The sequence below is a fragment of the Pezoporus occidentalis genome, unplaced genomic scaffold (assembly GCF_034315485.1).
Source record: "Pezoporus occidentalis ecotype Australia unplaced genomic scaffold, CSIRO_AGI_Poc_V1 ctg11, whole genome shotgun sequence".
Taxonomy (NCBI): domain Eukaryota; kingdom Metazoa; phylum Chordata; class Aves; order Psittaciformes; family Psittacidae; genus Pezoporus; species Pezoporus occidentalis.
Window position 1 is genome coordinate 3,426,658 of NW_026912886.1, and position 26,219 is coordinate 3,452,876.

The 26,219-nt window shown below is 36.1% G+C and overlaps 1 protein-coding gene across 2 annotated transcripts in view; it reads left to right on the forward strand.

Annotated features, from left to right (window-relative positions):
* The window catches only part of ADAM10 (ADAM metallopeptidase domain 10), a 42,527-nt gene extending 18,138 nt beyond the window's left edge, over nucleotides 1–24,389 (forward strand). For both annotated transcript variants that reach the window (XM_062627374.1, XM_062627377.1), the window contains 14 exons: nucleotides 1,613–1,731; nucleotides 2,961–3,119; nucleotides 10,189–10,292; nucleotides 11,661–11,810; nucleotides 12,959–13,051; nucleotides 13,635–13,818; nucleotides 14,552–14,715; nucleotides 15,817–16,000; nucleotides 17,129–17,279; nucleotides 18,757–18,940; nucleotides 20,075–20,183; nucleotides 20,464–20,684; nucleotides 21,543–21,669; nucleotides 22,135–24,389. In XM_062627374.1, coding sequence (XP_062483358.1) covers nucleotides 1,613–1,731; nucleotides 2,961–3,119; nucleotides 10,189–10,292; nucleotides 11,661–11,810; nucleotides 12,959–13,051; nucleotides 13,635–13,818; nucleotides 14,552–14,715; nucleotides 15,817–16,000; nucleotides 17,129–17,279; nucleotides 18,757–18,940; nucleotides 20,075–20,183; nucleotides 20,464–20,684; nucleotides 21,543–21,669; nucleotides 22,135–22,229 — 2,044 coding nt within the window. In that variant the 3' untranslated portion in view covers nucleotides 22,230–24,389. The remainder of the gene's footprint in view (nucleotides 1–1,612; nucleotides 1,732–2,960; nucleotides 3,120–10,188; nucleotides 10,293–11,660; nucleotides 11,811–12,958; nucleotides 13,052–13,634; nucleotides 13,819–14,551; nucleotides 14,716–15,816; nucleotides 16,001–17,128; nucleotides 17,280–18,756; nucleotides 18,941–20,074; nucleotides 20,184–20,463; nucleotides 20,685–21,542; nucleotides 21,670–22,134) is intronic.
* The last annotated feature ends 1,830 nt before the right edge of the window (nucleotides 24,390–26,219 follow it).

The window sequence follows — 26,219 nt, forward strand, 5'->3', positions numbered from 1 at the left end:
AACATGCCTTTCAATGCGGGTGTGGATAGCTGCTGTTGGCTGGTGTGTTCTTCAGTGGCTCAAATGCTCAAGTGCAACTGTACTGAAGTATTTCTTCCTTTTTAATAGCAGAATCTGCCCTCATACGTTCATACCGAAACTACAATACAAGCACTGGTTGGCTTGCAAAAAGCCTGAGAGTCCCAGGGAATTGCTGAAATTTAACCTTCCCCATATACCAGCCACATCTCAGAATTCCATAACCTCATTGTAGATAACACATCACCAGAGGAGAACACTTGCTTTGAAGCTTTATTAACAGTGGCAACAACAATAATAAATAATGATAGTTTGTGAAGTACTGTTTGAATTACTAGTCAACATGAGTCAGTAGAGCCCATATCAGGTTTTAAGTGTAGGCTTGGCTTTTTTCTTTGATCTTGAATTCTGCATCTTAATGTACGGTTGTATTTATAATGTAATGTTATATTTAAAGTGCAGGTGAAGACAAGATATATTTTGTATATGCTTCAGCTATACTGAAAAGCAGTTAAGTTTATTCAACTTTATACTGTGGCACTTAATTGGGTTATTTTGCCGTTAACACAAACGGATACTAGTTTTCACTATGGAAAGTCAGCTCTATTAGTGTACTGGTCACGGTTTTTTTAGATGAAGACTGACAGATGTAGTCGACTTACAGAGTTACTTGCTGTGTAATAAATTGGTGACATAACTATAATATTCCTTCAATTTTGTGATAGTGCAGAAAGAGGAAAATATAGGAAGAAAATCAAGACTAAAATTGGAATGACTGAAGTTTCGAAACTTCACTGATCTGTATTTGCACAATGTTTTATACAAAATGTAAGAGAATACCAAATGAAATTCTGAAGCAAGCTAATGGTGGTCACAGGTATGAATTCACACAATGACAGGCATTTTAAACACTTTAGTTACGTTGCTTGACTTCACTGAACCAAACTTTTGGTTTTGTGCAAGGAAAATGTGGTATGTTTCATGTAAAGATAGCAGTAGGATTTGTATCAAAGAATGCAGTACTGTAATTTGAACAAGATCATTCAGTGAGTAAAGTAGTTATGCAGTTGTGCATGTAACTACCAGTGTAAGTATTTTTGTACTAAATGTTGTTTTTCTTATTTTTGGAGTTTCAATTGAAATGGTAATTAGCTCACCTACGTTTCATTTACACTACTTAAATGTTGGCAATGAAAGTGAAATAAGCGGGTGGTTGCTTTTCTTTTCTGCTCCACAGTGCTGTAAAATAAGATAGTTGCTTTTTCCCTTAGGCTACATCTGTGTCTTCTGGAGGAATGGGAACAAGTGTATAGTAAAAGTCAGCATTTTAGATTTATGCATTTAAGTCTAACCCTTTTTACTGGGTTAAATTTTGTAAATTTAGCTACTTGTGTCAAAAGCATCTAAATAATCGTGCTTAAGAAAATCCTTCTAGGCTGTGGTCTAATTCTCCTATAGTATAAACATTTTATATAGATAAATTTTACATGGTCTGCAAATTGTTTGGCTGAAAATCTTGGTTAGAAGTACTTTGCTTAGTGCTTCGGTAATTGAAGCTCAAAGCCAACTTACTGTCTTGTTTTATTCACTTTAGACACTTCAACCTTCGAATGAAGAGAGATACATCTCTTTTCAGTGATGACTTTAAAGTACAAATATCAAACCAACTAATTGATTATGATACCTCCCATATTTACACTGGACATATTTATGGTAAGTACAACACTTTAAAGTGGGTTAAAGTGCAGTCATTTTAAATAAGAGGGGTTTTAATTGTACATGCAAAAAATTAATATCTGTATGATTAGGGTTACCTGTATTATTAAACTTTAATAATGTGTCTAAAGGAATTTAAACTCCAGCTGCTTTTATTCTTATGTCACATTTAACAAATGAGTACTAATAATTTTCATATCCATAGAACTTGAACTTCAACTGTGTTTATGAACATAATCTTTGTAGAACTCTGCATTATGAAAAAAGGACATCTGCACTTAAAAAATTAGGCACTATTCTTAGTTTAAAGGAGCTTAAGGAGTGTGGAGCTACTATCATTAAGGGTAATACACCTAATTTCAGTAAATACAAAAGATAAAATTTATTAGGAAGGAAAATTAAGGAATTTAAAAATGGATGAAAAGAGGAGGATTAAGACTTTGTCCCTCTTTATACAGTATGGTTCTGAAAGGAATCTAACTGCTTCCTCAAGATCTCTTAGTAATATAAGTAAAGCCTTGAAATGTTGTGTTGGTTTTTTGTTTTGTTTTTTTTTTTAAACTGAGAAAGAAGTATACAGGCTTAGCACTTAAAATGAACCTGTGGAGACTAATTTACCAGTTGACTTAAGTAGGTCAGAGGGCTAAGTTTAAGTTTTAGGAGCATTATGCTTGAAAAGAAAAATGGTTGCCTTGAATATAGGGAATTTTCTCCTTGAAAGCTTGCACTCTGATTTTTTATTATTATTATTATTATAGTTGTATGAACAGATGTAGAAGAACAGGACTTGGATATATGTGCTCTGTATGTGACAGCTTTAAAATACGGAGTTGAATTCTTCATTATATGCTTCTTAAACATGTCACTTATGCACCTGATTAGGAAGCTATTGAACTTGGTAACTGGTTTTGGGATAACTGTATGTCTTACTATTGAACAATCTTAGTCTTTAAAATTTGGACACAAACTTCTGCAAGTCTTACTGCTGTTACTCAGAATCTTACTGTTATATATTTCATACAGGTTTTAGCAGTTGTGAGCTGGGGTACAATCAGTGTAATGATTCAAGTATCATTCTTTATCATTGACTGCTTAACACGTTTAGTGTGTATGCTTGAAGTTTGCACAGGACTGAAAGCTTAAAAGCAGGTTTAAGAAGGTATAAAAGGTATACATTTATATAGAAAGATATAAAATCTCTTAATGCACATTTTTTTCTTTAACAGGTGAGCAGGGAAGTTTTAGCCATGGGTCTGTTATTGATGGAAAATTTGAAGGATTCATCCAAACGCACAGTGGGACCTTTTATATTGAGCCAGCAGAGAGATATATTAAGGACAAAACTCTGCCGTTCCACTCTGTCATTTATCATGAAGATGATATCAGTGAGTCCATCCATTTTTGCTATAGATAAAATATTTTTTCTTTATTGAATGTCAAAACCTGTAAGCCATTTGTAAGCATCAAATGAAACTTTGCCTGCGTATGACACCAAATCATGCTGTCCTGACATGGTCCATATACAGTTATGTTCTGAAAGAGATTTATGGCAAACCAAACCAGTGTGAATCTTCCTTATTCTGCCATTTTAAGAATTCTTTAAGAGTATAAGCAGTGTATTTTGATACTCAATGGATACATGTACATGTTTCTTGTGAAAAATGCAGTCTTAAATGCTCTATACTGAGTGTTTTTTTTTTTCTGGGAACTGGAGAATAAAGGATAATTAGTGTTCAAGTCACTACATGTTTACTTGCATCTAATGAAGGTGGTACTTGTGGGAAACAAAAGCTTTCTCTGTTTTCATTGCCTTCAGATATCTCTTTAGAAGATACGTTGGCACCCAGTATGTCCCATTTTACACAGTAGATGGTGGAAGTGTACAGAGAAAACTATTTGAATTTGAAGAGTATAGCCCCAGAAGTCTAGTCTTAGTTAAAATGCCCAGCAGGATGAGAAAGTACCATGGAACACTTCTACACCTTCAGAACTGGTGCAGTAGGGTTCTCCGGCACTCCACCTGCCTTTTTATGTATTACCAGCCTTCAGCTGTAGTACAAGTAATTTTTATATGATGCTTACGGTAACTTTATGCTGAACCCAAAATACACAGCAATAAAGTTGTGATTCCAACTTTAAATTCCTTAAAGTAGATGTTGGCAGAGAGTCATTCTAAGATAACATTTTGATTATTGAAGCTAGCAAGTTGTGTGTTACAAGCTCGCTTCATGTAGGACTTCAATCTTGCTTAAAAATCAATTTAAACTATAACTTCATTTAAAAACTCATCCCATCAGGCCATTGTGCAAAGTGTAGAAGACTTGAGTTTGAAATCCCATTTGAATTGGATGAGCAGTCTTGGGTTAGGTCGTTAAAATTACTTGAGCCACTCTCGTGATCATTTTCAAAGTATGTCATAATGAAACTGTGTTGTGAAATGTCAAAAATAAGATAGATGAGAAAAATCCCTGCTTGTGACTTGGCTGTATATATTATAATTTTCTCTGTGCTGTAAGCCAGTGAAAAACAGGGTTGTTGCATAATACTCTCTCTGGTTACTACTCTTGCATGAATACAGGGAAGAGAAATGATCTCTCTCTGTTAAAAAGTCAGCAAATACTGTTTACTTTGTTTCTAATTGAATAAAGCTTCTGGAATACAGCTGTATTTTTGCATTCAGTGGCAAATATATATGCTGTCTTCAAGTATGTTAAAATTGCTGTAAGCTAGCAGATACGGTTGTCCTTCCTGTTACACCATTCTGTAATATGATTACTAACCCAAAATCAAATAGAAGTTGCAGAATTTCAAAGGGCTTCTGAATGAACACAGTTCCTGAATTTTATGTACATTGTGAGCTACACTTGTTTTCTGACTGACTAAATGTGTGTCTTCCTGGTGCATGCAAGACCCATATTCTCAAATAAAGTAACTTAATAGGATAGTGTTCCATATACTGCCTTTGATTCCCAAAGAGAAGTTGCAGCATGCATTTAATTTTCGGCTCTACAGAGCATTGCAGATGGAAGTCTGAGAAGACTGTTTGCCTTGCTAGCTGATAGTGGAGTATTATATGGTTTGCTGTAACAGGAGAGTAGTGTGGAAAAGTAGTAAGAAAACCTGGCAGAAGCCTGAAATGAAACTGTAAGATGCGACTCTTATAACATGTATTTCTTATATTTCTGTGAATAATTTGAGCATACTTCTAAATTCTTTGGTATGTCTTGTACGTCTCATCAAACCATACAATTCACTGCTTGATAGTGGAATACTAGACTACCACTTACATAGCACTTTCTGTGAATAAGTCACTGTCTGCTTTACAAAGGGTTTTATTAATCCTGTTGTAGAAAAGAGAGGGGAGGAGGGAAGTAAAGGGACATAAGGCAGTAAAGTGATTTGCCCAGTTTCCAAAGGCTAAGACAAGCAAGAAGATTGTCTTGTGTCACCCATGCTGTGTGGGTGACTAAAAATTTTCTCTTTTGACAGAAATTGAACTGTACCTTAAACAGAATTTGATTTTATGAAAGTTAGTATTGTTAATGTTAGTATTGTTTTGTAAGTGATCTCTGTTGGAGGAATAAATGGATTGTTTGAGAGACAGAAGAAACTAGTGATGAAATTGGTTCATATTAATGTGTTATTAAAGTGAATGGGAGCAGGATATGAATTTTTTAATTGTTTAGGTGATGTTATATTGGCTTACACTGGTTTTCCTCTTGAATCTAGTGCATAAAAATTATCAGTTAGAAACAAAATCAGGTTATCAGAGGGAATTCTCTAAACCTATTTTGAAGTCACATGGAAGCAACGGTACGATACAGCTTCCAGATTGCCAAGTGAACGACCATTGCTGCTCGCTCAGCGTGGTTGAAAGCAGCCCATCCTGTAGCTATGTCTGAGTGGCACTGTTTGGAAATGTGGCACTGCCAGTGGATGCTGTCCATACACAGTCTGATGTGCATGCATACTGACTGTATAATTTTTTTTTCATTGGTATCCTGGAGGCCTCTAGGATTTCTGTGGTCTGAAATATCTGGAGTATGTAACTGCTCCTGTCACTTTCTGAATGGTGCTTTTGAGGCCGATTTTTTTCTTTTCATGAGTTATTTTTGCATTGAACTGCAGCTTAAAAAAAAACCCAAAATAACTAAAAAAGCCCTAAGCTTTACAGTAGCTTTAAAAATAATAATAATAAAAAAAAGCCAATCTGTTGTTACTGCTCTAATCTAAAGCTAACTTTTGTGAAACAGTCAAGCCACTGGTATCTTGCACAGAACAAAATGCTAACATTTCTAACTCGGGAGAGACTGGGGGAAGAAGTCATCTTTGCTTTAATTTGTGATTTTGGTCACCCATGTTTCAGCCTTTTGAAACAATATGCTTTTTAGTGCTTTTCAGAAATCACAATGCAACATATGATTAGCATCTCAATGAGCTCTTATTCAGTAGTTAAACAAAAGGAGGTTTTTATAAGTGGGGATTATATTGTCAACTTTATAAGGCAGCTTTTGTCTGTTACAGTGGATGTGGTGACCAGTGGAAGGCAGCCTTCTTTCTATTCATGACTTGAAACACAAGTTGAATGATTTTTAGTTTCTAAGTCACTCTTGGTCAAACTGTTCTATAATTTAGTGCTAGAAAGATGCAAATTGCTATTTTCATTAAAATATTTTGGAAACTTTTAAGGATTAGGCTTTCATTGGAACTGTATTTACTTTATTTAAATCATATATGTTTCAGAAGTACCCCTGAGTTCAGACTGTAAAATACAAAATCTGTATTTCCTCAAATCAACAGTGGACAGGAAAATCGTGTTCAGACCTTCAGGAAAATAAACACGGTCTTTTAATTGCCTTTATTGTCTTGAAAGAGCTGTACAGCCGAGAACAGGAAGTCAAGTATCGTGTAATTCTGGAAAGCCCTAGGTCCTGAATGAACTGACCATTGCAAACTATGTGTTAGTGAGAATTCGGCTTCTTTTTTTTTCCTCATATCATGGTTGTCAGTTTAATAATGAAGGTCACTTGGCAGCTGTCATGGGAGCACAGTGTGACCAACTGCTCAGAATGCAGTCAGTAATAAGGTGGGGTTTTTGTATCTGCTTAAAGTTAGATTTTGTTTTGACGGTATTGCTTTTGCTAGAATTGGGCACATCTCTATGGTGGCTGAAGCACTGGATTTTCAGCATTTTTAATAGAAGTTTACTATACTCTTGCCCCAGTCCAGGATCCAATAAGTAGCTGACCTAAATGCTTAACAGATCACACTATTTACTGACAAGTAGAAGAAAAAAATTCGTGTGACCAGGAATTGCTGTGGGTAGGTGCCTTTCTTAAAAAGCATCTGTAGTTGTATATGTATTTATTAATGATCTGCCATCTAGTTAGAAAAAGATGTCACTGTCAAAATCTGAAATGTCAGGATTGAGGCAGGAGGGGTTAGGTTTGTTATTGTTAACGTTGTTCACAGTTTTAACATTTTGTCAGGATGTTCAGTAATTGAAATTGGGAAATGGGACAATATGGGAAAAGAAAAATAAAGCGTTTGTTTTGCTTGAGGATTTTTCTCTAGTTAGAGCATTGATCCTGTCATTAAAATCTTCTTTTAGAGATCTGATGGAAAGTAGGCTTCCAGTTTTTTTTCTCAACTCTGCATTCACTGTAAGCTGTCATTTAATGGTAAAGGCACGTGTGTTCTCTGGATCAATTCACAGGGTTGTGGTAGGGATAGACTGAGAAGCTGTTGATTTCAGAAAGCTGGCAGAAGGCTGTTCCTCTCAAAGCATTTAAAAGCATCACAAGAACATGGACCAGATTTCTGTGATGTGGGTCAAAATTGCCCAAGTCATCTGACACCATGTAATTCCTGATTAGCTCCAGATATTTAAAACTGGAACTGCAGAAGGGGGTGATGGAAATAGGAAGTCTGAAAACATGAGGAGGGAACAGTGCCTTCATGGTTTGAGGTAATGCAGCATTTATCAAAAGAAAGCTTTGTATGCAACTTTGTAGGCTAGACATGGTTGCAAGTGAACTATTCTATATTACCTGCCTCCTGTGGTTAGCAGAGTGTATTCAAATCTGTCCCTGGGGAATTTGCCTTTTCCAATGCATGCTAAACCATGGCAATAGCTGCTGCAGACTGTTTCATGTTCTTTTTACTTTTAACTGACTTAACATGTTTCTTACTAGATTATTACTTTTTAAGTGAGAAATATGTGTTTGAATTGCAGGAAGTCAGTATTAAAAATGTATTAAGGGATTTCCTAACATCTTTGGGGAAACAAAATACAGAGGAAAGACTGCTTGTTTTGTGTAATGCACTGAGAACACTTATTTCTAGTACTGCTCTGTCAATTGTCATAATGCCGCATTATGACATGAATAGAAGTGGTGATAGCAGAAAATGGTATTTTGTGCTAGTGTAAAATACGCTGTGCAGCCATGTTTCCATTTAATTTCTGTGGATTCCTGCAGTTACCACCTGCAGGAGTTGCTTCGAAGTTTCATGTAGATGAAGGGTGCTTATGGTGAGGCAGAATGGTCCATTATTCCCACCCTTGTCTAATATCCTTTTGTTGCAGAGATAAGTGGTTGCTGATGTGACATTGGTAGTGGGTAATGAGAATTTTAGCTAAGTTAAATACAGTAGGTACTTTTTTTCATTTAATACTATGATGGGGAATAAAAATGGAGATGAAGCGTCATATCTGTAATGCGTTGCTATTCACTCCCATCTACAGATAGTAAACAGGATCCCAAAAAGTACAGATGACTTCAACAGTGAGTGGTACTTTTTGTTTAAAATTGGCTATAGCAGAGCCAGTGTTCCACTACACTGCTAACCAAATTGGGTGAGGTAGCTGCCAGTAAGAGGGGTTTTTTTTCCCCCTTTCTCTCTTTATTCTTCTGGCACCGTGCTAGGGCTAAGCATACTGTCAGACGAAATTGTAACAGAGTACATACTCTTAAGGGTGCGAGGCTCTGTTCCAGCTGCTAAAAGGCTTTGATTTCACAGACCCAGACCAGAGCAAGTCCAAGGTAAAGTCCCTTAAAATGCATATAATGCAGGCATCAGGTCCTTGGTGCCAGGTCTTAGCCTTTATAAATCTACTCTGGTCTGTATGTCCTATTTGCTCTGTGATTCTGGATGCTCGCACTTTCATACAAAGGGGGGGGGGGGTGCGTTTGGCAAACCGCAACAACAAAAAACAACTGAAAACCAACCCACCACCAACTCCCCCAAAACAACAAATCTTGGTATAGTTTACACATTTCTGACAAAAGCTGCACCCCCTTGACGTGATGGTAAAACTGTGGTTTGCCGTACAGAAACTAATTCCTTAAGTGTTTGCATATGTGGCTCCCATAATCTGTACTTCATTTACCTCTTACTGGGACACCAGTTTATAATGGGATCCAGTCTGCAGAGAAGCTGAAGGGGCAAAAGCTCTTACCTTCAGTACTTCTTATCTCCAGAGGAAGCTTCTGCAAGTATGGGTTGCTTATAAATCTCCAATAAGTACTAACAGTCAAAACCTAACCATATGTGTCTAAAACACATTATATAGGTAATGAGAGCTGCATTAACAAGCACTGAAAGAATGAGGGTAAGCAGCCAATTGTATGATATTCTCACTGAGCCAGTTTGAATCTCCAGCATGGAGTCTTGTTTTACTTTACTCTAAGTTCTAAATACATCTGTAAATTTTGTAGTCTGTAGTTCTGTAAGCTTTAAAATTATACTCATGCATACACACATGCACACGAATATATGCATGCACACACTGATCTCTTATCCTTAATTGTACTGTTTACTTTCCATAATGGAAATTGTACATTTTATCTTGTCAGTCACATTGAGAGCAAACTCGTGATTCTAGAATTGTAGAATTGAGTTTGAGGCCAAGGATCATCAGAGTTTCTGTTCTTGTGATTGGTTGTTAAGTTGCATAATATAAAATTTTTTCAAAAATTCTATGGAAGATGAGTAAAGCACTAGTATCCTCTAGGAATATTAGCAAGGTTTCTTAGTTTTAGTTTGCCATGTAGAATAAAGAGAACCTTTCTCTTATCTGAGCAGTCTGTAATATACTTGATCTGTAATAGTTTTCTATTGTGAGTTCACTTTTTTAAGGCTGCTGTTAGCTCAAGTTCATTGGTACATCTGTATAAGTAATAGCTCTTATGCTAGATGATGCTGCTCATATTTTCTTTTGCTTTCTATAAGAAAACAATGTTAAGAAGCAATAGTCAGTTCTGTTTGTAAAACTAAGAATGTATCTTGGTAGAAATGTTTAATGAAAAACAGCAGCATAAAGCTTGAATAATAGAATGTTTCCCTCAAACCACATGAGCAATATTGGGTACGTCCTGAGTGAGTTGGAGTGATACAGCCATGTTTTGCTTGTACTTGGAATTTGAAAATTCAACCTGGCCTTCCTCTTTTTAGAATATCCACATAAATATGGACCACAAGGAGGCTGTGCAGATCATTCAGTATTTGAAAGAATGCAGAAGTACCAGATGACTGGTATAGAAGAACCAATAACAGAGGTACAATATAGACTAACAGATTATGTTGATTAGAAATTAGCGTAATAACTTTCTATTTCTTGTATGTTGTCTCTTCTACTTTTGGTCAGTCATCATCCCTCAGCATTGTGAGGTACTTCAGTTATTGCTAGAGGTTTCTTATTAACGTATTTTTCCGAATTCCTTTTCTCATTGCTTCTATAGCATAGATGTGCTAGCTCATAGTCTTAATCCTACATCATCTCAAATTTTTCAACAATTGGAACTTCAGATGGATGTAGAAATCCAGCCTGAGATGAGGAATCTACTTTATTGCAGTTGAGAAGGAGAGTTTCAAGATCCTTTGATCTCTAATATATTGGTCCTTAAAGAGTAATAACTTTCAAGTTTTCAAGTTATGTTAATGTAGCACACTTTTAATATCTGAGTGGTTTTAGTGGTAAACGAAGTCATATGAGTGAGAGGGTTTTAGTAGCAATATTGAAAGATTGAAGGGGTTACCACACACTACAGATTGCCAGTAATAAGAGGTAGGTGGTCTGTGTTTGAGTCCTGCAGGTTTTCTGGCTTCAGGTTTGCACTACTTGTCATAAAACTAGATTCCCCCTTTTAAGGTACAGTAATAACACAGTAAGTTGAGTTTCTCTTGCTATGTTCCAAACTGTTCCAAGTTTTGGCATCATTTTGTGGTATTACTTAAGTATACGCCAACTAAACCAGCAGTATGTCTTGTTAAATAGCATCAACAACTTAAAGTTTTACATTATGACTCCTAAATTATCAACAGTATTACACAACTGGGTGTTAATAACAATAACGTGCTTTCCCAAAAATTTACTTCTAAAACTTCGTGGTGGGGGTGGGCCATCAACCTATGAATACCTTGAGGCAAATGTGTTAACAGATACTGTTCTCACCAGCATTATTTTAAATTCACATTACTTCATTTACCATTTGTTTCTTGCTGAAGTGCTTAAATGTTTGTGTTTGCTGAAGTTGCCAACTAAGGTAACTACAATGTGAAATAACTTGTGTTAGGGAGGGTGCATTTAAGTCCCGCAGCAGTGTGTTTTTTCTGATATGCGAAGAGGATTATGAAAAAGGAAAACTCCAAAGATCATATGCATGAAAAAAACCTATTTCACGTTGACTGCCTTTTATATTACAAAATGACATGCACAGAAGGGTTTGACTGACTTACTAAATGTTGTACTTGAAAACTGGCTATAACCTACGTAATTCAAGATTCGTGAAATTTGTGGCTTAAAGAATTAAAATCTGTTTGGATTAGTGGAGTCTGTTTAGAAAAATCCATTGCTGTTCTTAGGTAATCTAGTGCAGCATGTAGATCTATGAAATTAAATAGATTTATTTCCTGTGTATATGTAGAAACCTTTTGAAGAGCCTAAGAACGATGGTCCACAGCTTTTAAGAAAAAAGCGTGCCACTCAGGCTGAAAAAAATACATGTCAGCTGTATATTCAGACTGATCATTTGTTCTACAAACATTATGGAACAAGGGAAGCCGTAATTGCACAGGTATTTCCAATCTCTTAAATTATTTGCTTTTACTATATTTGTGTATTTCTGATAAGTATAGTTTAAATTGCATGTATTGCTTATTTACTTTAGAATGTCTTGTTTCATTTGTTAGTGATCCTGACATTATAGCTTTTTTTTGTCACTAAAAAGATGGTGTGTGTCTGTGACAAAAATCACAGACACTTGTGTTTCCTACACAGGCACTTGTATTTCCTTTTAATAATGGCAGCTGTGTTTTGTTTGGCACCTCTGAGTGAGACTTGCAGTGTGACTTTTCTCAGTTCTTACTCAAAAAAATGATACTTCCTGAAGAGTTCTGTCTGTTTGACAGCCTGCCGAGCATCTGTGTTAACGCTTGCATAGCCTTCCTTTTGGAATTTCAGTTCAAAACACTGTGAGCTAATGACACCGTGATGCGTTCCTGTAGTGGCTGGTGCAGTGGAAGGTCATAAAAGCAGTGGTCACTAAAGGCAGATGCTTCTCATTTGTCAGTATATTATTAACTAGAAAAAGGGTTTGGTTTTTTGCTTATCATTTTCTAAAACTGTTACTAGCAGGTTAATACACATCTCTTGAAGTCTGAAGCTTCAGTGCCACTTGCAAATCTGACTCCTACTATTTATTCAGCACACTGTTCAATCAGTTTGAGTAACATTTTCCAAAGCTCTGAAGTCACCTTCAGAATCAGGTTTTCAATGAGTTAGCATTTTTGTGGTGCTGGAAAAGGGAAATGATAATTTTTTTCACATTTGTGTTCTACCAGGAATAAAATAATCATGCTGTAACAAGTTGCTTTTTTGAGAAAAAAGAAATGCAATGCTTTGAATAGAATTTTAACTACCATGCTGTCTTATCATAGCAATGAATTGAGTGAGTATCACAAAAGGTAGAATTACATGGTAAAAAATAAAAGGGAAAAAAAAAAAAGGGCAAAATGCTTTGCTGTTACCTGGCACGGTGATAATGTAGATAATAGGTTATGTAGTAATTTATTTCCATCAGCATTTGATTAAAAAGTCCTGATAGAGTTCATATGGCACAACATCTTATATGTAAAGTATAGGCTTTGTGATTGCTGCTACTGAAGATTACCTATAGTGTAGGGCATAGATCTTTGAACTGTCATGCTTCTGTGTTTTTGACAGATATCCAGCCACGTTAAAGCGATTGACACAATTTATCAGTCAACAGATTTCTCAGGAATTCGTAACATCAGCTTCATGGTGAAACGAATAAGAGTAAGTTGTTTTGGAAATACTTGTAGCTTCATTGATACTGCTTGGAGCCTGTATTGTTCAGAAGTCCTGTTCACTTGTCACCATTTATTAGTAGTAATTTTGTAAAACAGGTGTCTGTAGTAAATGGCTCCCTAACCCATTTATTGGTCTGGTTTTAGTGTTTATTGTCAAAAATCTGGTAATGGTTATGAATCTGTACTCAGTTTTTATAGGAATCAACTTGTTATATTTCAGCAGTGTTGACTGTGTCAAATAACTGTTGCTCTTCATGCAAGGTACTAAAATAGATAATGCCTATATAGGTGGAAAGCTCCATCTAAAAATGGTGATTTAAAAGCATAAACATAAACTGGGTACTGATGGAAAGGAAGAAAGAAATAGGGTGTGGATTTACTACACAAATGCTCTCTCTATTGTAGAACTTGTTTTTCCAAATACTGGGTAGCAAGTTAAGGCATATGAGTCTTTAGCAACATCTTTATTTAACATAACAAGGTATTGATGATTGTAAGCCTCTTAGCTGGTATTTATGAGTCAAGTGAAAATGAATCATGTCTTACAGCTTGTTTTAATTTACTTCTAGATTAACACAACTGTAGATGAGAAGGACTCTTCCAATCCCTTCAGATTTCCTAACATTGGTGTGGAAAAGTTTCTGGAACTGAACTCGGAACAGAATCATGATGATTATTGCTTGGCCTATGTGTTTACAGACCGGGATTTTGATGATGGAGTCCTTGGTCTGGCTTGGGTTGGAGCCCCTTCAGGTAATTATATCTAAACCTTCAGAGCTAAGAGAAAGTATTGTAGATAGGTACAAAGAAGACAAGTAAAAACTCATTTAAATTAACAGCAAATGGACAAAAATGTGATAACCAAATTTAACAATTTTGGTTATGGTTTGTTTTCTATATTTCTTTTTAAATATAAACAGCATATCATGTGTAACTTCAATTAGTCTGGCTGTCTTTCTATGAACAAGACATGAACAGTAAAGAAAAACATATTTCTTCCATTAGACAAAGGTGGTATTGTGGATGACTTTTTATTTGAAAGGCATGAGTGACCAATGACATTCTGTAGAAATGCTATTGCTGTGAGAAAAGATCTCCTGTGATTTTACTGTGGGGTTTTTTTTTACTTGGTGAAATCCAAATGGGATGTAGATTGAGGCTACCTGTATTGGACATTGCACCCTGCTAGTCTTGTTCTACAGGTATGATGAAATCGGGGCTTGTCTCTGCAGTGAAACACCCAAATAGCTCTTACTTAATAGTTATTCTAAAACAGCTAACTGTGTGAATGTAGCCATTCACTGCTGAGAGCATTAGTGTGGATAAATCCAATCTATTTTGTAAGTTGGGTTAGTATTAATTATACAGAAGAACTCTTGGTCTGTAAACATCCACTGAGGAGGCAAGCTGTTTCTTGTTCTAAATGTCACTAGAAATGTAACACAGTAGTACTTTTATTAAATGACGAACCTCTGTCTAAATGCAGGGAGCTCTGGTGGAATATGTGAAAAGAGCAAACTATATTCAGATGGTAAGAAGAAGTCTTTGAACACTGGAATCATCACTGTTCAGAACTATGGCTCTCATGTTCCTCCCAAGGTTTCTCACATTACATTTGCTCATGAGGTTGGGCATAACTTTGGTTCACCTGTGAGTATTGCTATTGATCTGTTAACTGATCTGCAGCCATTTTTAAGTGCATGATTTGTGAATGGAGTTTTTACTTCCTTATAAACAAGGAGAACATGATCAAGACTGCATGTGCATATTGCATGCACATTGCATACAAACAAAGCACATTGCCAAACTAACCCACTTTTATGAGTATTTGACAACACTGGTGCAACAGTGCTTTTTGTGAATTGTTTATTTCTACTAGCTCAGATCTCTTATAAAGGGACTACAGTATTATTTGCTAAAAACTTCCCCTGTTTTTGATGAAAGACTACAGTCACACACATAAAACACTTCAATGCATTTTAGTTTATCCTAGAGAGGAGAGAGAATCAATACAAAATTGGTTAATAGGGTACTTCATTCAACAAGTGAAGATGGAACTGCCTCTTATATGTTCAATTATTTATACTTACAAGTTTACCTGTGAAAATTGTAGAGAGGATTAAGATACCAAGAACAATATTTTTGAGCAAAGTTGTTTCCCAGTCATTTGGGCCATGATTTCTTTGTGGCAAGCTGAACTCATGAGGATTTTGGTTTTGCTGGAGATAAGAACAAAGTTTTCCGGTTTGGAATTCTTATCTTTAAACTAAGGTATTTAGGTTTTCTACTGTTTGAATAAAATGAAATCAAGATACGACAGGAATTACATGAGTTTTTCGAAAACAGATGTTCACATGTGAATGCTTTCTTCATATGCCCTGAGAAAATCCCTAATATCACTGCTGTGAGTGGGAACAAGCCTCCCAAGAATAACTAAAAATACGAACACATGAAACAGAAAACCAGTCCCATTTAACTGAATTAAATGTCTTTTGGATCAGCCTGGAAGATGGTTCTTCTAATTTTACTCTAAGTTGTATTTGATGCAGGGAAATATGTGAAAGCACAATGTTTTTTTGCATAGTTCTTGTATTCCAAGAAACCTTAGGGTATAAGATTATGGTGGTTTACGAACCTTTTATTCTGTGTTAATATTACTAAATAAGATTACTTTCACGCATCTATGAAATCATAGCAAAAAATACAAGAACCTGTCTTGATAGAAATAGTTTTAAAGTATTTGTCTTGCAGCATGATTCTGGAATGGAATGCACTCCAGGAGAGTCCAAGAACTTGGGACAGAAAGAAAATGGCAATTATATCATGTATGCGAGAGCTACATCTGGGGACAAACTTAACAACAACAAGTTCTCTATCTGTAGCATTCGAAATATCAGCCAAGTTCTTGAGAAAAAGAGAAATAATTGCTTTGTTGGTATGTATTTAGTTATCCTGAAAGCAGAAGGGCTAAGCTATTACTATAATGCTTAATCAGAAATTTCATACAATCAGTACTGTCCTTGACGAATAGTCCCTCTCTGGCATTCTTGGAAGCCAGCTTCAGATACTGGAAGGCTGCTTTGAGGTCTCCACACAGCCTTCTCTTCCCCAGGCTGAAGAGCCACAACTTTCTCAGCCTGTGTTTGTACAGGAATGGCTCCAGCCTCCTGATATCCTCGTGGCCTCCTCTGGACTTGCTCCAAGTTCCTTTTTTAATTTAGTTTATTGAAAGACTGTAAGTTAAGAATTGAATTTGCGATCTGGACTACTGTGTTGTATTCTGGTCTCCCTAGTTCAGGAAAGACATGGGCATACTGGAATGCATCCAGCAAAAGGTTATTAAGGGATTGGAGCATCTGACATACGAGGAGAGTCTGAGAGAGCTGAGACTGTTTAGTGAGGAGAAAAGAAGGCTGGGGAGGCGAAGGTGGGCTCCTATGTGTCTTTGTAAATGCCTGGTGGGAGAGAGTAAAGAAAGCAGGACCAGACTGTTTTCAGTCATGCCCAGTGAAAGGACAAATTGTAAGGAGCACAAATTAAAATATAGGAATAATATTTAAATTCCTGCAAAACCTTTATTTTCTTTTTTTTAAATATTTTCTTTCTGGCATCTGTCATGTATGAGCTCTCACAGATTTCATGAGATTGTGCAGAAATAGGTTTAGGCTTTGGAGTAGAAGTTGTACTTCTACTCCCAGTGCCATCAGCTTTTGCCCTAAAGACCTCAGACTCTTAAAGGGAGTAGAAAAAAGGACGTTGCTCTGTTGGAGGCTTAGCAGAAAGCTTTCTTGTATCACTGTTGATTTCCTATCTACACAAGAAACTCCCACTGTTAGCAGGAGAAACCTGTTACTCAGAGACTTAAAATTCTGTGAATTGTAGGAATGACTAAGCTGGATGTCAAATAATGCAGGTTGACTTGAGCCCTAGTCCAAAGTCCATCTTGACCAGGCATTTTCAGTCATGAGTAGCTGGATGCTGTTGTGAGTCAATGTAAACATTTGTAAGTCTATTTGCATATTCTTTGTACTGCTTTGTACATAAATATACTGGCATTTTTCAGAGTCTGGTCAACCCATCTGTGGTAATGGACTGGTTGAACAAGGAGAACAGTGTGATTGTGGATACAGCGACCAGTGTAAAGATGAATGCTGTTACGATGCAAACCAACCAGAGGATAAAAAATGCAAGTTAAAGCCAGGCAAATACTGCAGGTATTGTGCATGTCTGTTACAGTACAATTTAATTTGGGGAATTTATTGGTAGCTGTAATTGGTATTTTAGAAATTGAATCTGTGTACTTGTATTATTCCTGAAGTATTTATAGTGTTTAAAATGCCTTATACAGTGAGAAGTTTGTAAGCACAATTACGCTGTGCCATTCTTGGTGCTCTTTGTAGCTTGCTGTCTGTTAGATGACTGTTCTCTAGCTTTTTGAAAGGTAGTACAGCACTGAATTGTAGCAGTGTAAGATATCACAGGGCTGAGTGCACACAGATGTGTTGAGTTTCTGTTTCCTTTATTGGAAGTGGGTCATGCCTCTTGCAAAAGCTGGATGATTCAGAAAGATGTGCCCAGAATGCTGTTCTTACAATATGTACAGGAAAGCATTAATTGCCCCAATGATAATGGAAGATATGAAATTGGATCCTATCCTAATGCAATTTCTACAGCATTGCCTAACTGGAAGATGACTGAAAGATACAGTTGGTTGGGTTTTATTTTTTTTAAAGCCTTGTTTTATAAATGAAATCAATCTGTGTTTTTAAGTCGCCTTTATCTTGGCAGTGTTGTGTACACAGTGATTTAGAAGAGGAACTTTTAAAGATCGTAAGACTAACAGTGAAGTAAATCAACTTCTGTCTTTCAGTTCCATCACTTAAGATATACTTGAAATGCTTACCTCATCTGAAAAAGGGGATTTTTTTTTTCTACATGTAAAGCGTGAGCTTTTATGCCTCTCTGTCTAACATCTGGTTAGACTCAGCCAAAGATGAGGTGTAAGCCAGCTCAACTTTTTGATAAAACATAGTTCTGTTCTAATTCATCTCTCCTGCCCTAAAATGATCTTTGTCACCCTGGAAGTGGGAGTAAAAGTAGTGTGTACTGCTATTTGACAGTATACACACAGTAGAAGGACCATATCCTGTGAATTCACAGTTATAATAATTTTGCGTGTCTTCTCCTCCCTCCCCCTTGCAAATTTCTATTATTTCTGATAGAAGACCTGACCTGTCTCCTTCCCTTTTCTTGTTTATTTAAACAGTAAGTGGTGTGCCTGCAAAAAGTGGGAAAAAAATATTATGGATGTTAATTGGTGACAGATAAATCTCTATCACACTGAAACTGATACCATCAAACTCATCAGTTGTTCCTTGAATTAATTTTGTCAACTTGCTAACTTCACATTTTATAAACAAACTCTGAAATGCTGTTATTTTCTATATATTTAATTTAAAATGTGCTTGTGCTGTTTTTCTAACATAATGTAAATAGTTTAAATGGTTGCTACAAGGGGAGCGGTAACCTTTTGTTACCTTAAGGGGTGGAAAAAAAATAATTTCAATTCACATTTTACTTAGTACAAATCGGAAAAATGCTGACTTTGTGTATGTGTCAGGATCAAGAGTTCTTCTGGAATAGTTCACGGTTTTTCTTTACATCCAGTGTTTTTTATTTATTTATTTCTAGTCCTAGCCAAGGGCCCTGCTGTACTGCACAGTGTAATTTCAAACTGAGGACTGATAAGTGTCGAAATGATTCTGACTGCGCAAAGGAAGGAATGTGTAATGGTGTCAGTGCTCTCTGTCCAGCATCTGATCCTAAACCAAACTTCACAGATTGCAACAGGAACACACAAGTTTGCATAAACGGGGTATGGACTTTTTATCATCCATTTATATTGCAAGGCGCTGTATTATGAAGTGATACGGTTTCAGTACTTACTGGAGAAGTGTTTAAGATTAATCCCCTTTCTAATAAAAATGTTTGATTTATTGGTTCCAGTCAAAGAGGCACACACCAAATACTAAGAACAGGTAACAAATACCAAGCTAGATTTACTCTTTGAGAAAGTTCCGCTTAAAGCGTTTGTACAAATTGGAGTATGAAAGTGGTTTATTTCCTAGTTCCATCTTTTCATTTTTCTTCAGTCATGGTCAAGTAATTTTCTTGCCTTAGAAAATGAAATATACTATGAAAACTTGTTGAATTTGGTTTAATGAAAATACACAGTTCCTCTACCCATGTGTATGTAATACAGATGTGCAAGCATATAGAATTACTCTGAACTGCCATTAGTTTCCTGGGTTAAAGAGGCCATGGCAGTTGCCATAAAATATTGATGAGAAGCGTCTTATAAATTGATCTGTGTTTACCTGGAAGCAGAAACAGGTTACAGAGCTGTAACTTGCATTGCTGTAATTCTGTTTTCTGCAGTCCAGGCTTTTAATCAAGTGGTACTGCTTGTAATAATTCTTCAGCTAATTTAGAGTCATTTTAAAGGCTGAGGAATTGTCCATATAGTTCCTTGATTTTGAAACAAGAATATAAACACCCTGGAGGTTTTTTTTCTAATTTTTGTAGCTGAAGGGTCGTCCCACAGTGGGATTAAACACAGACTCTTTCCTGTCATTAATTTCATTATTTTCTGAGATAAGGTATTTCAAAGACATGCTTTTGATTATTTTTCCTGAGCAGAGTTTTGATGAATCATGTCTCAGGGTGAATTGCAGTGCTGGGAGAGTTTTGCTCTGAGGCCCTAAAAGAGGGTACAGTGTGGAAAAAAAAATAAAAAAAAATTGCCAAGCAAGCCTAAACACTGCAGTTGATTGACTGTAGGGTTTTGTGTTTATAAACTTCAGACGAAATTCAAGCTGTTATTATTACTGATAAGCACCTTTAGACCTATGATTATACTTTCAGCTATTAAAAATTAATATCTTTTCTAATGTCAGTGTGCTTAGAAGTGGAGTTGATTTTTGTGTTCTCTTGCTTTTGTCTCAAACAGCAATGTGCTGGCTCTATCTGTGAGAAGCATGGCTTGGAGGAATGTACATGTGCTAGTTCAGATGGCAAGGACGATAGAGAATTGTGTCATGTCTGCTGCATGAGAAAAAGTAAGATTTGTCTGAATTGTATGTTTAAACATAGCAGTAGGTATCTGAAATCTTCTTGGGGTGTTTGTATCTCATTCATTCATGAGAGCATACTGCAGTTCTGTTCATACTTAGTTTCAGATACATACTGCATTGTATTTTCTAGAAGATAAATAGTGTATTTTGTTGTTCTACAGATTAGTAGAAACTTAACTTTTTTCAAAAGCATTTTGAATGATTGAACACCAGAGTATTTATACAGTTTTTAAATTGATTAATCTACTTTATATTTACTTTTCAGTGGACCCAGCTACGTGTGCAAGTACAGGCTCTAACCAGTGGGAGAGACACTTCGGTCGTAAAACTATTACTTTGCAACCTGGATCTCCTTGTAATGATTTTAAAGGCTATTGTGATGTTTTTATGAGGTGTCGGCTAGTAGATGCTGATGGCCCTCTAGCTAGATTAAAGAAAGCAATTTTTAATCCAGAGCTGTATGAAAATATTGCAGAATGGATTGTGGTAAGTTTGGTTTTTTTTTTTTATCTTACTAGTCTAATGTAAAATTTTCTTGATTGGGAAGTGTTGCTGTGTATATACAGTACTTCAGCATCCTGAATGTCCCATCTCTGAAGTTTGCCCATCCCTGGCAGTGTTCAAGGCCAGGTTGGAAGGTGTCCCTGCCAGTGGCAGGGGGTTGGAACTGAATGAGCTTTAAGGTCCCTTCCAACCTAAACCATTCTGTGAATTCTTCAAAGTATAATCAGTCTTTGTCTCACTGTTTTTTTTTTTCTATAAACACCTTGAGTGTGGCAAATATTTGGTAGATTGAAGGGAATGGAAACAAGTAACAAAGCAAATATTTTGTGTTAATACCTCTGTTCACTTCACTGTTTTGGTGTTAATGTTCACATTTTCAATTTACTTGGGTTTTCCTGGTTTTAAGTCTTCATATTTGAATGCTCTGATTTCTTTTTAGGAACTAAATTTATTGATCTCAAGCATTTCTTATTTTTATTACACTTTAGATGACCCTTTCCTAATAATAGGCTGGGAGGAGAGCTACAATAAAACACCATTATAGAGCTGCATAGTCAATTCTGTGTAAGCTGTTAATTGATTTTAGGCTTATATAGCTCTGTTGTAATGAAATACTCATTTGATAATAGAATGGATCTGAAGTATTTTGGATTTTCTTTTTCCCGTGTAAGAATTTTGGGGCTGTTTTTCTTTAAAATGCTGTGGTCGTATTTTAAGTGATGTTTCAGAACAGCTTTTTGATGACTTTTAGAAGGCAAAGGAAAGCCATATTTCATGACTGTTGTTTCTTATGCATGTCTGCCAGCCCACCAACCCCAAATAATTTTTTCATGTTTTCAGGCATATTGGTGGGCAGTGTTGCTTATGGGAATTGCCTTGATCATGTTAATGGCTGGTTTCATTAAGATATGCAGCGTTCATACTCCAAGCAGTAATCCAAAGTTGCCTCCTCATAAACCACTTCCAGGTGAGTACGTAAAGTTATTAAATTTAGAGTAACGTTTTATCCTCAACTGTTTTGTTCTGAAGGGAAGTTTCAAGTGTCCCAACTTACAGTTGTTAGTCTGGCCAGTGTGAAACTAATTCACGTTAGTTTCAAAATGAAATAAAATTCATGCCACTGAAATAACTTGGGCCATATTCTCTTATACATAATATGCATATCAAAGGAAAGCTTTGAAGATGTTTTCCGCATCACAGTTCCTTTTATTTACTATTCCATGCTATATTTTTTAAGAATCAGCCTGTTTAAGAAACTGCTGTTGAGATAATAAAATGTATTCTGTAAATCCTCCGTGCAGTTAATAATCTATTTAAAACCTTGCAGGTCTGAATCTGGAGCCTTTCAGAAATTGTAATCTGTATGGCAACTTTTCTAGAAATTCATTTCTTTTAAATTCATTTTAATAATGTGCATCTTTCTTTGGAATAGGCACTTTAAAAAGGAGGAGACCACCCCAGACCACTCAGCCACCACAGCGGCAAAGGCCCCGAGAGAGTTACCAGATGGGACATATGAGACGTTGACTGCAGCTTTTTGCCTTGGTTCTTCCTAGTGCCTACAATGGGAAAACTCACTCCAAAGAAAACCTAATAAGTCATTGTCCCCAGTCTTAACTCTCAAAAATAGAAGAGGAAAAAAAAAAGCATGATATGCCCTCAAAACAAGTGGAAATGGTTAATTTTTAATGAGAGAATCTTCCAGCTCAAAAAGAAGAAAAGTGGTTTTCTTGCATATTTTTAATTTAGTGGCACAAAGTCCTAGAGTATCGTGGTTCTTTCCCCCTTCTGTGCTCTTCATTGCTGCATTTTCTTCACTTGCAGGCAAATATGGCTGTAGGAAAACTTTTACTCAAGAATTTGGAAAACAAAGTTCTATTTTTCAACTGCCAGACAAGACTAGGAAGCTAGACCACCTCAGCACTGGAGACATTACTTGTCAATGTATATACATTGTTATATGCAGACATGTATTTCTAACGTACACCCGTACTTGTGTGCAATTGTAAACAAGAGAATTGCAATATGGATGTTTTCTTTGTATTATAAAACTTTTCCGCTATTAATGAAGAAATTACTGTTTAATTGACATACTCAGGATAACAGAGGATTATGGTGTGTAATGGTCAAGGATCCTGTGATGCTTTACGCAGCAATTTGGAATCAAATCAAACTTTTTATCATGATCAAAGTTGTTTCAAGCACTCATTTCATCTTTGTCAAACAGCTGCTAAGACATAGCATACAAGATTGAATGGTCTTTTAGAGATATACCAGGTGTTCTGCAAACTCTGCAAATACCAGAATGTTTCAAAAATGTTTTATAGAGGTGTCTAATTTCTTGTAGCTCAGCATAAATATTCTCATTTTGTCTGATTCAGTTAAATAATGAATAGTTTGATGAAATATTTCCATGCTTCAGTAGAAAATCCTACCTGTTATTCAGCTTGTTCTAAAAATTGCAACCGATTTATTTGGGCTGTTCTTACAGTACAATTAAGTTCATGTTCTGAGGGATGTGGAAAGAAAGAAAGGCTGTAGGTTTTGTCTTTTTTAATTTATCAGATATTTGAATAACACTTCAGCATGATACCGTTGATCGATAACCACTAGAGCTACTACTGCCCAGCTACTGTGGCAGCGTTCAAACTGTAGTTAGGACTACCAGTTTTTCCACAGTTTTATACCAGTAGTGAAGTTCAACAGCACAATGTCCCATTCCAAAGTTTTTATGACGAATGTAAATAATTGGCATTTTTGAAAGAGGAAACAAAAGGTGTCTTAAGGTGCTTACTGCTATGCAGGAGATGAAAGGGGGCATTACAAAGTGTTTAAGCTTGTGATATATTTATTGCTTGTTTTCCAAAAGCACCAAGCTAATTAGAGATGCAAATGGCTATAATTTTCCTGGCTTTGCTTAGGAGAGAATTTACTAAGGGTTGGACAGGCTTCCTTTGTTTGTTTTTGTTTTGTTTTGTTTTTTTTAAGAGTATAAGGTTTACACAATCATTCTCATAATGTGACGCAAGCCAGCAAGGCCAAAAATGTTACAGAATATAATGGGATCTCTTCCTTGTAAACTTGTACAGTATGTGGTAACTTTTTCAAAATACAGCTTTTTGTACATGGTTTAGAGACAAATTTTGTACATGAAACCCCAAGTCCAATAGACTATATAAATAATTCTAAATGATCTTAACTAGTTAGAAGTGTGTGTAGTTGCTTTTAAGTCATTTTAAATACCTATGTTTTAAGACTGTGCAAAGATTGGAAGTGGGTTTGCATTTCTAAAATGGTGACTTTTATTCAGCAAGAGTTCTTAGTAACTTCTTGAGTGTGGTAGACTTTGGAACATGTAAATTTTTTGCCTGTAATGTTATCCTGTGGTAGGATTTTGGCAGACAAATGCTGCCGTATTTTAGTTTCAGTCTAAGTTAAATGTTTTCTGAAAACAGAAATGTGCACTGAACTCTCCACTGCAAGTCAAGATGTGGTAAAACCGAAAGAAAGTTCAAGACGATGAAATGGAATACTACTGTCAATTTCATGTCCACTGTGTTTTATACAGTATCTTTTTTGTTCACTTTGGAAATTTTTACTAAAAATGCAAAAAATAAAGTATTGTGCAAAGATATGTAAGGTTTTTTGAAACTTGAAATGCATTAATAAATAGACTTGATGAAATCATCTTCTGAAGATCCATTTACTTTCTGAACCCTGAAATCAAAAAGGAATACAGATTCTATCTCTATTTAAGTTTTGGTTTTTCATGGAAAGGGGCTGTCATGCCAAAAAGTAACTGGATAGTCTTTACAATATCCAAGTGCACCTCCCAAATTTAATATGTAGGAGTGGATGGTTTTGTGTAACCTTTTTAAGGAAAAGCCGTAAAATTACCTTTCAGTTACTTGTATGATTGCAGAACAAAAGCTTTCTCTGTTTTTACCTTCAAAATGGAAACTGGTCACTAGTGAGGTATTCAGGCCTGGCTGCGTTACTACTGAATGATAGCTTCTGAAATAAATAGATGTTTTTGCAGAGGAATACTGGAGTAAACACATAATGCTCTGAATGCACAACTGATGGGTAACACTTTTAGAAGTGAATTAGCTTTTTGCAAAGTGCTTTAAAACTGGTAAGCTGGGTCTCTGTTTGTTGGGTGTGTTGTTGATTTCATGAATAAGGCTGCTTTTTAAAGTCAAGTCCTGCCAGCTAGGCTCATTCTTAGGGCTGTTTGTTGAGAATGGCCTCCTTAGACATCTGTTTCCCTAACTGAGCAGCATACACTTTGATGTAATCAAAGCACATGCAGAGTTCCTTCCTCACAGTACCTTCTGATTTTTTCCCATGGCTGTTTTTTTTTATATCAAAGTGCTTCCCCTTGTAGCTAGATAGCACTGTCAGGGGCAAAGGTATTAGAAGAAAACCAGTTGGAGCAGAGCCCTTCTGCAAATCAGCATCATAGGTGCGTAATAGGTTCGGTGGTGGTTACAGTTACATTTCTATCTAGGAACGCAAACCAGAGGGGTAGAAATAATGCCCAGACATCTAAAATATGCATTTTGTGTCTATCTTAAAATGTGTTTGGGGAAATAAAGGTGTACATAAATAGCTGTGATTATTAGGTCAAATATTAGTTAGAAAAATTACTAGTTGTAGCTATTTGTTTATTCCTGTTGTATTTCTTAATGCTTTAGTTATTAAATATATACATTCACCTTTGATGTAGAAGCATGTATAGTCAGAATGGTGTGGGTGTGAGAAGGGCATCAAACTCCTCTTAAGCTATGAAACTGACTCTGTCAGTGACTCACTGATACAGCTTGCCTTTAATGTTCCAGTATTTGGGAAAAGCACACAAAAACGTAAGAAGGAATTTTTACTTCTGAATATGGAAGTCCTTTATGACAGAGAGGTGATGCAAAGAACAGCGTTCATTGTGTCATTCTAAGCTGTGCTTGCTCTGACAGGAGCAGGTTCCTGATGGCTTTCAAGGTCTCAACTCAGTTGTTTGGAGTGGCACAGGAGCAATTCCAATGAGCACAAATTAAGGCATCACTATAGGCACTTGCAATTGTACATGTAACTACAGTCTTACGTGCAGGCATTGTAAGATTGACTATGCAACAACTTGGGCTTTATTTAATTTTTATATCAGAAGTCAGTGTAATGGCTGTCAAAACACAGGGACAGGATTTATTTGGACATATTTCTACAGAAGATATCAGAATATCTTCATATCTGCAAGAGATCAAACACGGAATGGTCTTTTAATTTTCCTATTTGATTTCTGGAAGTTTTCAAGTTGCTTTATTTGGGGATATACCAGTCAGTTGAACTGGAGAACAATTCTTCTCACCCAGCCTCCCCCCCACCTCAAAATCTTCAGAAGCCCTCAAACTGCAGTATCCCATTCCCTGAGTTTCAGCACCCTGTAGATACCTCTTTTTTTTTTCACCTGCTTTTCCTGATCTAGTGCTTGCAAGCTTGCTTCTCCTGAAGTTTAGATCCCTTTAT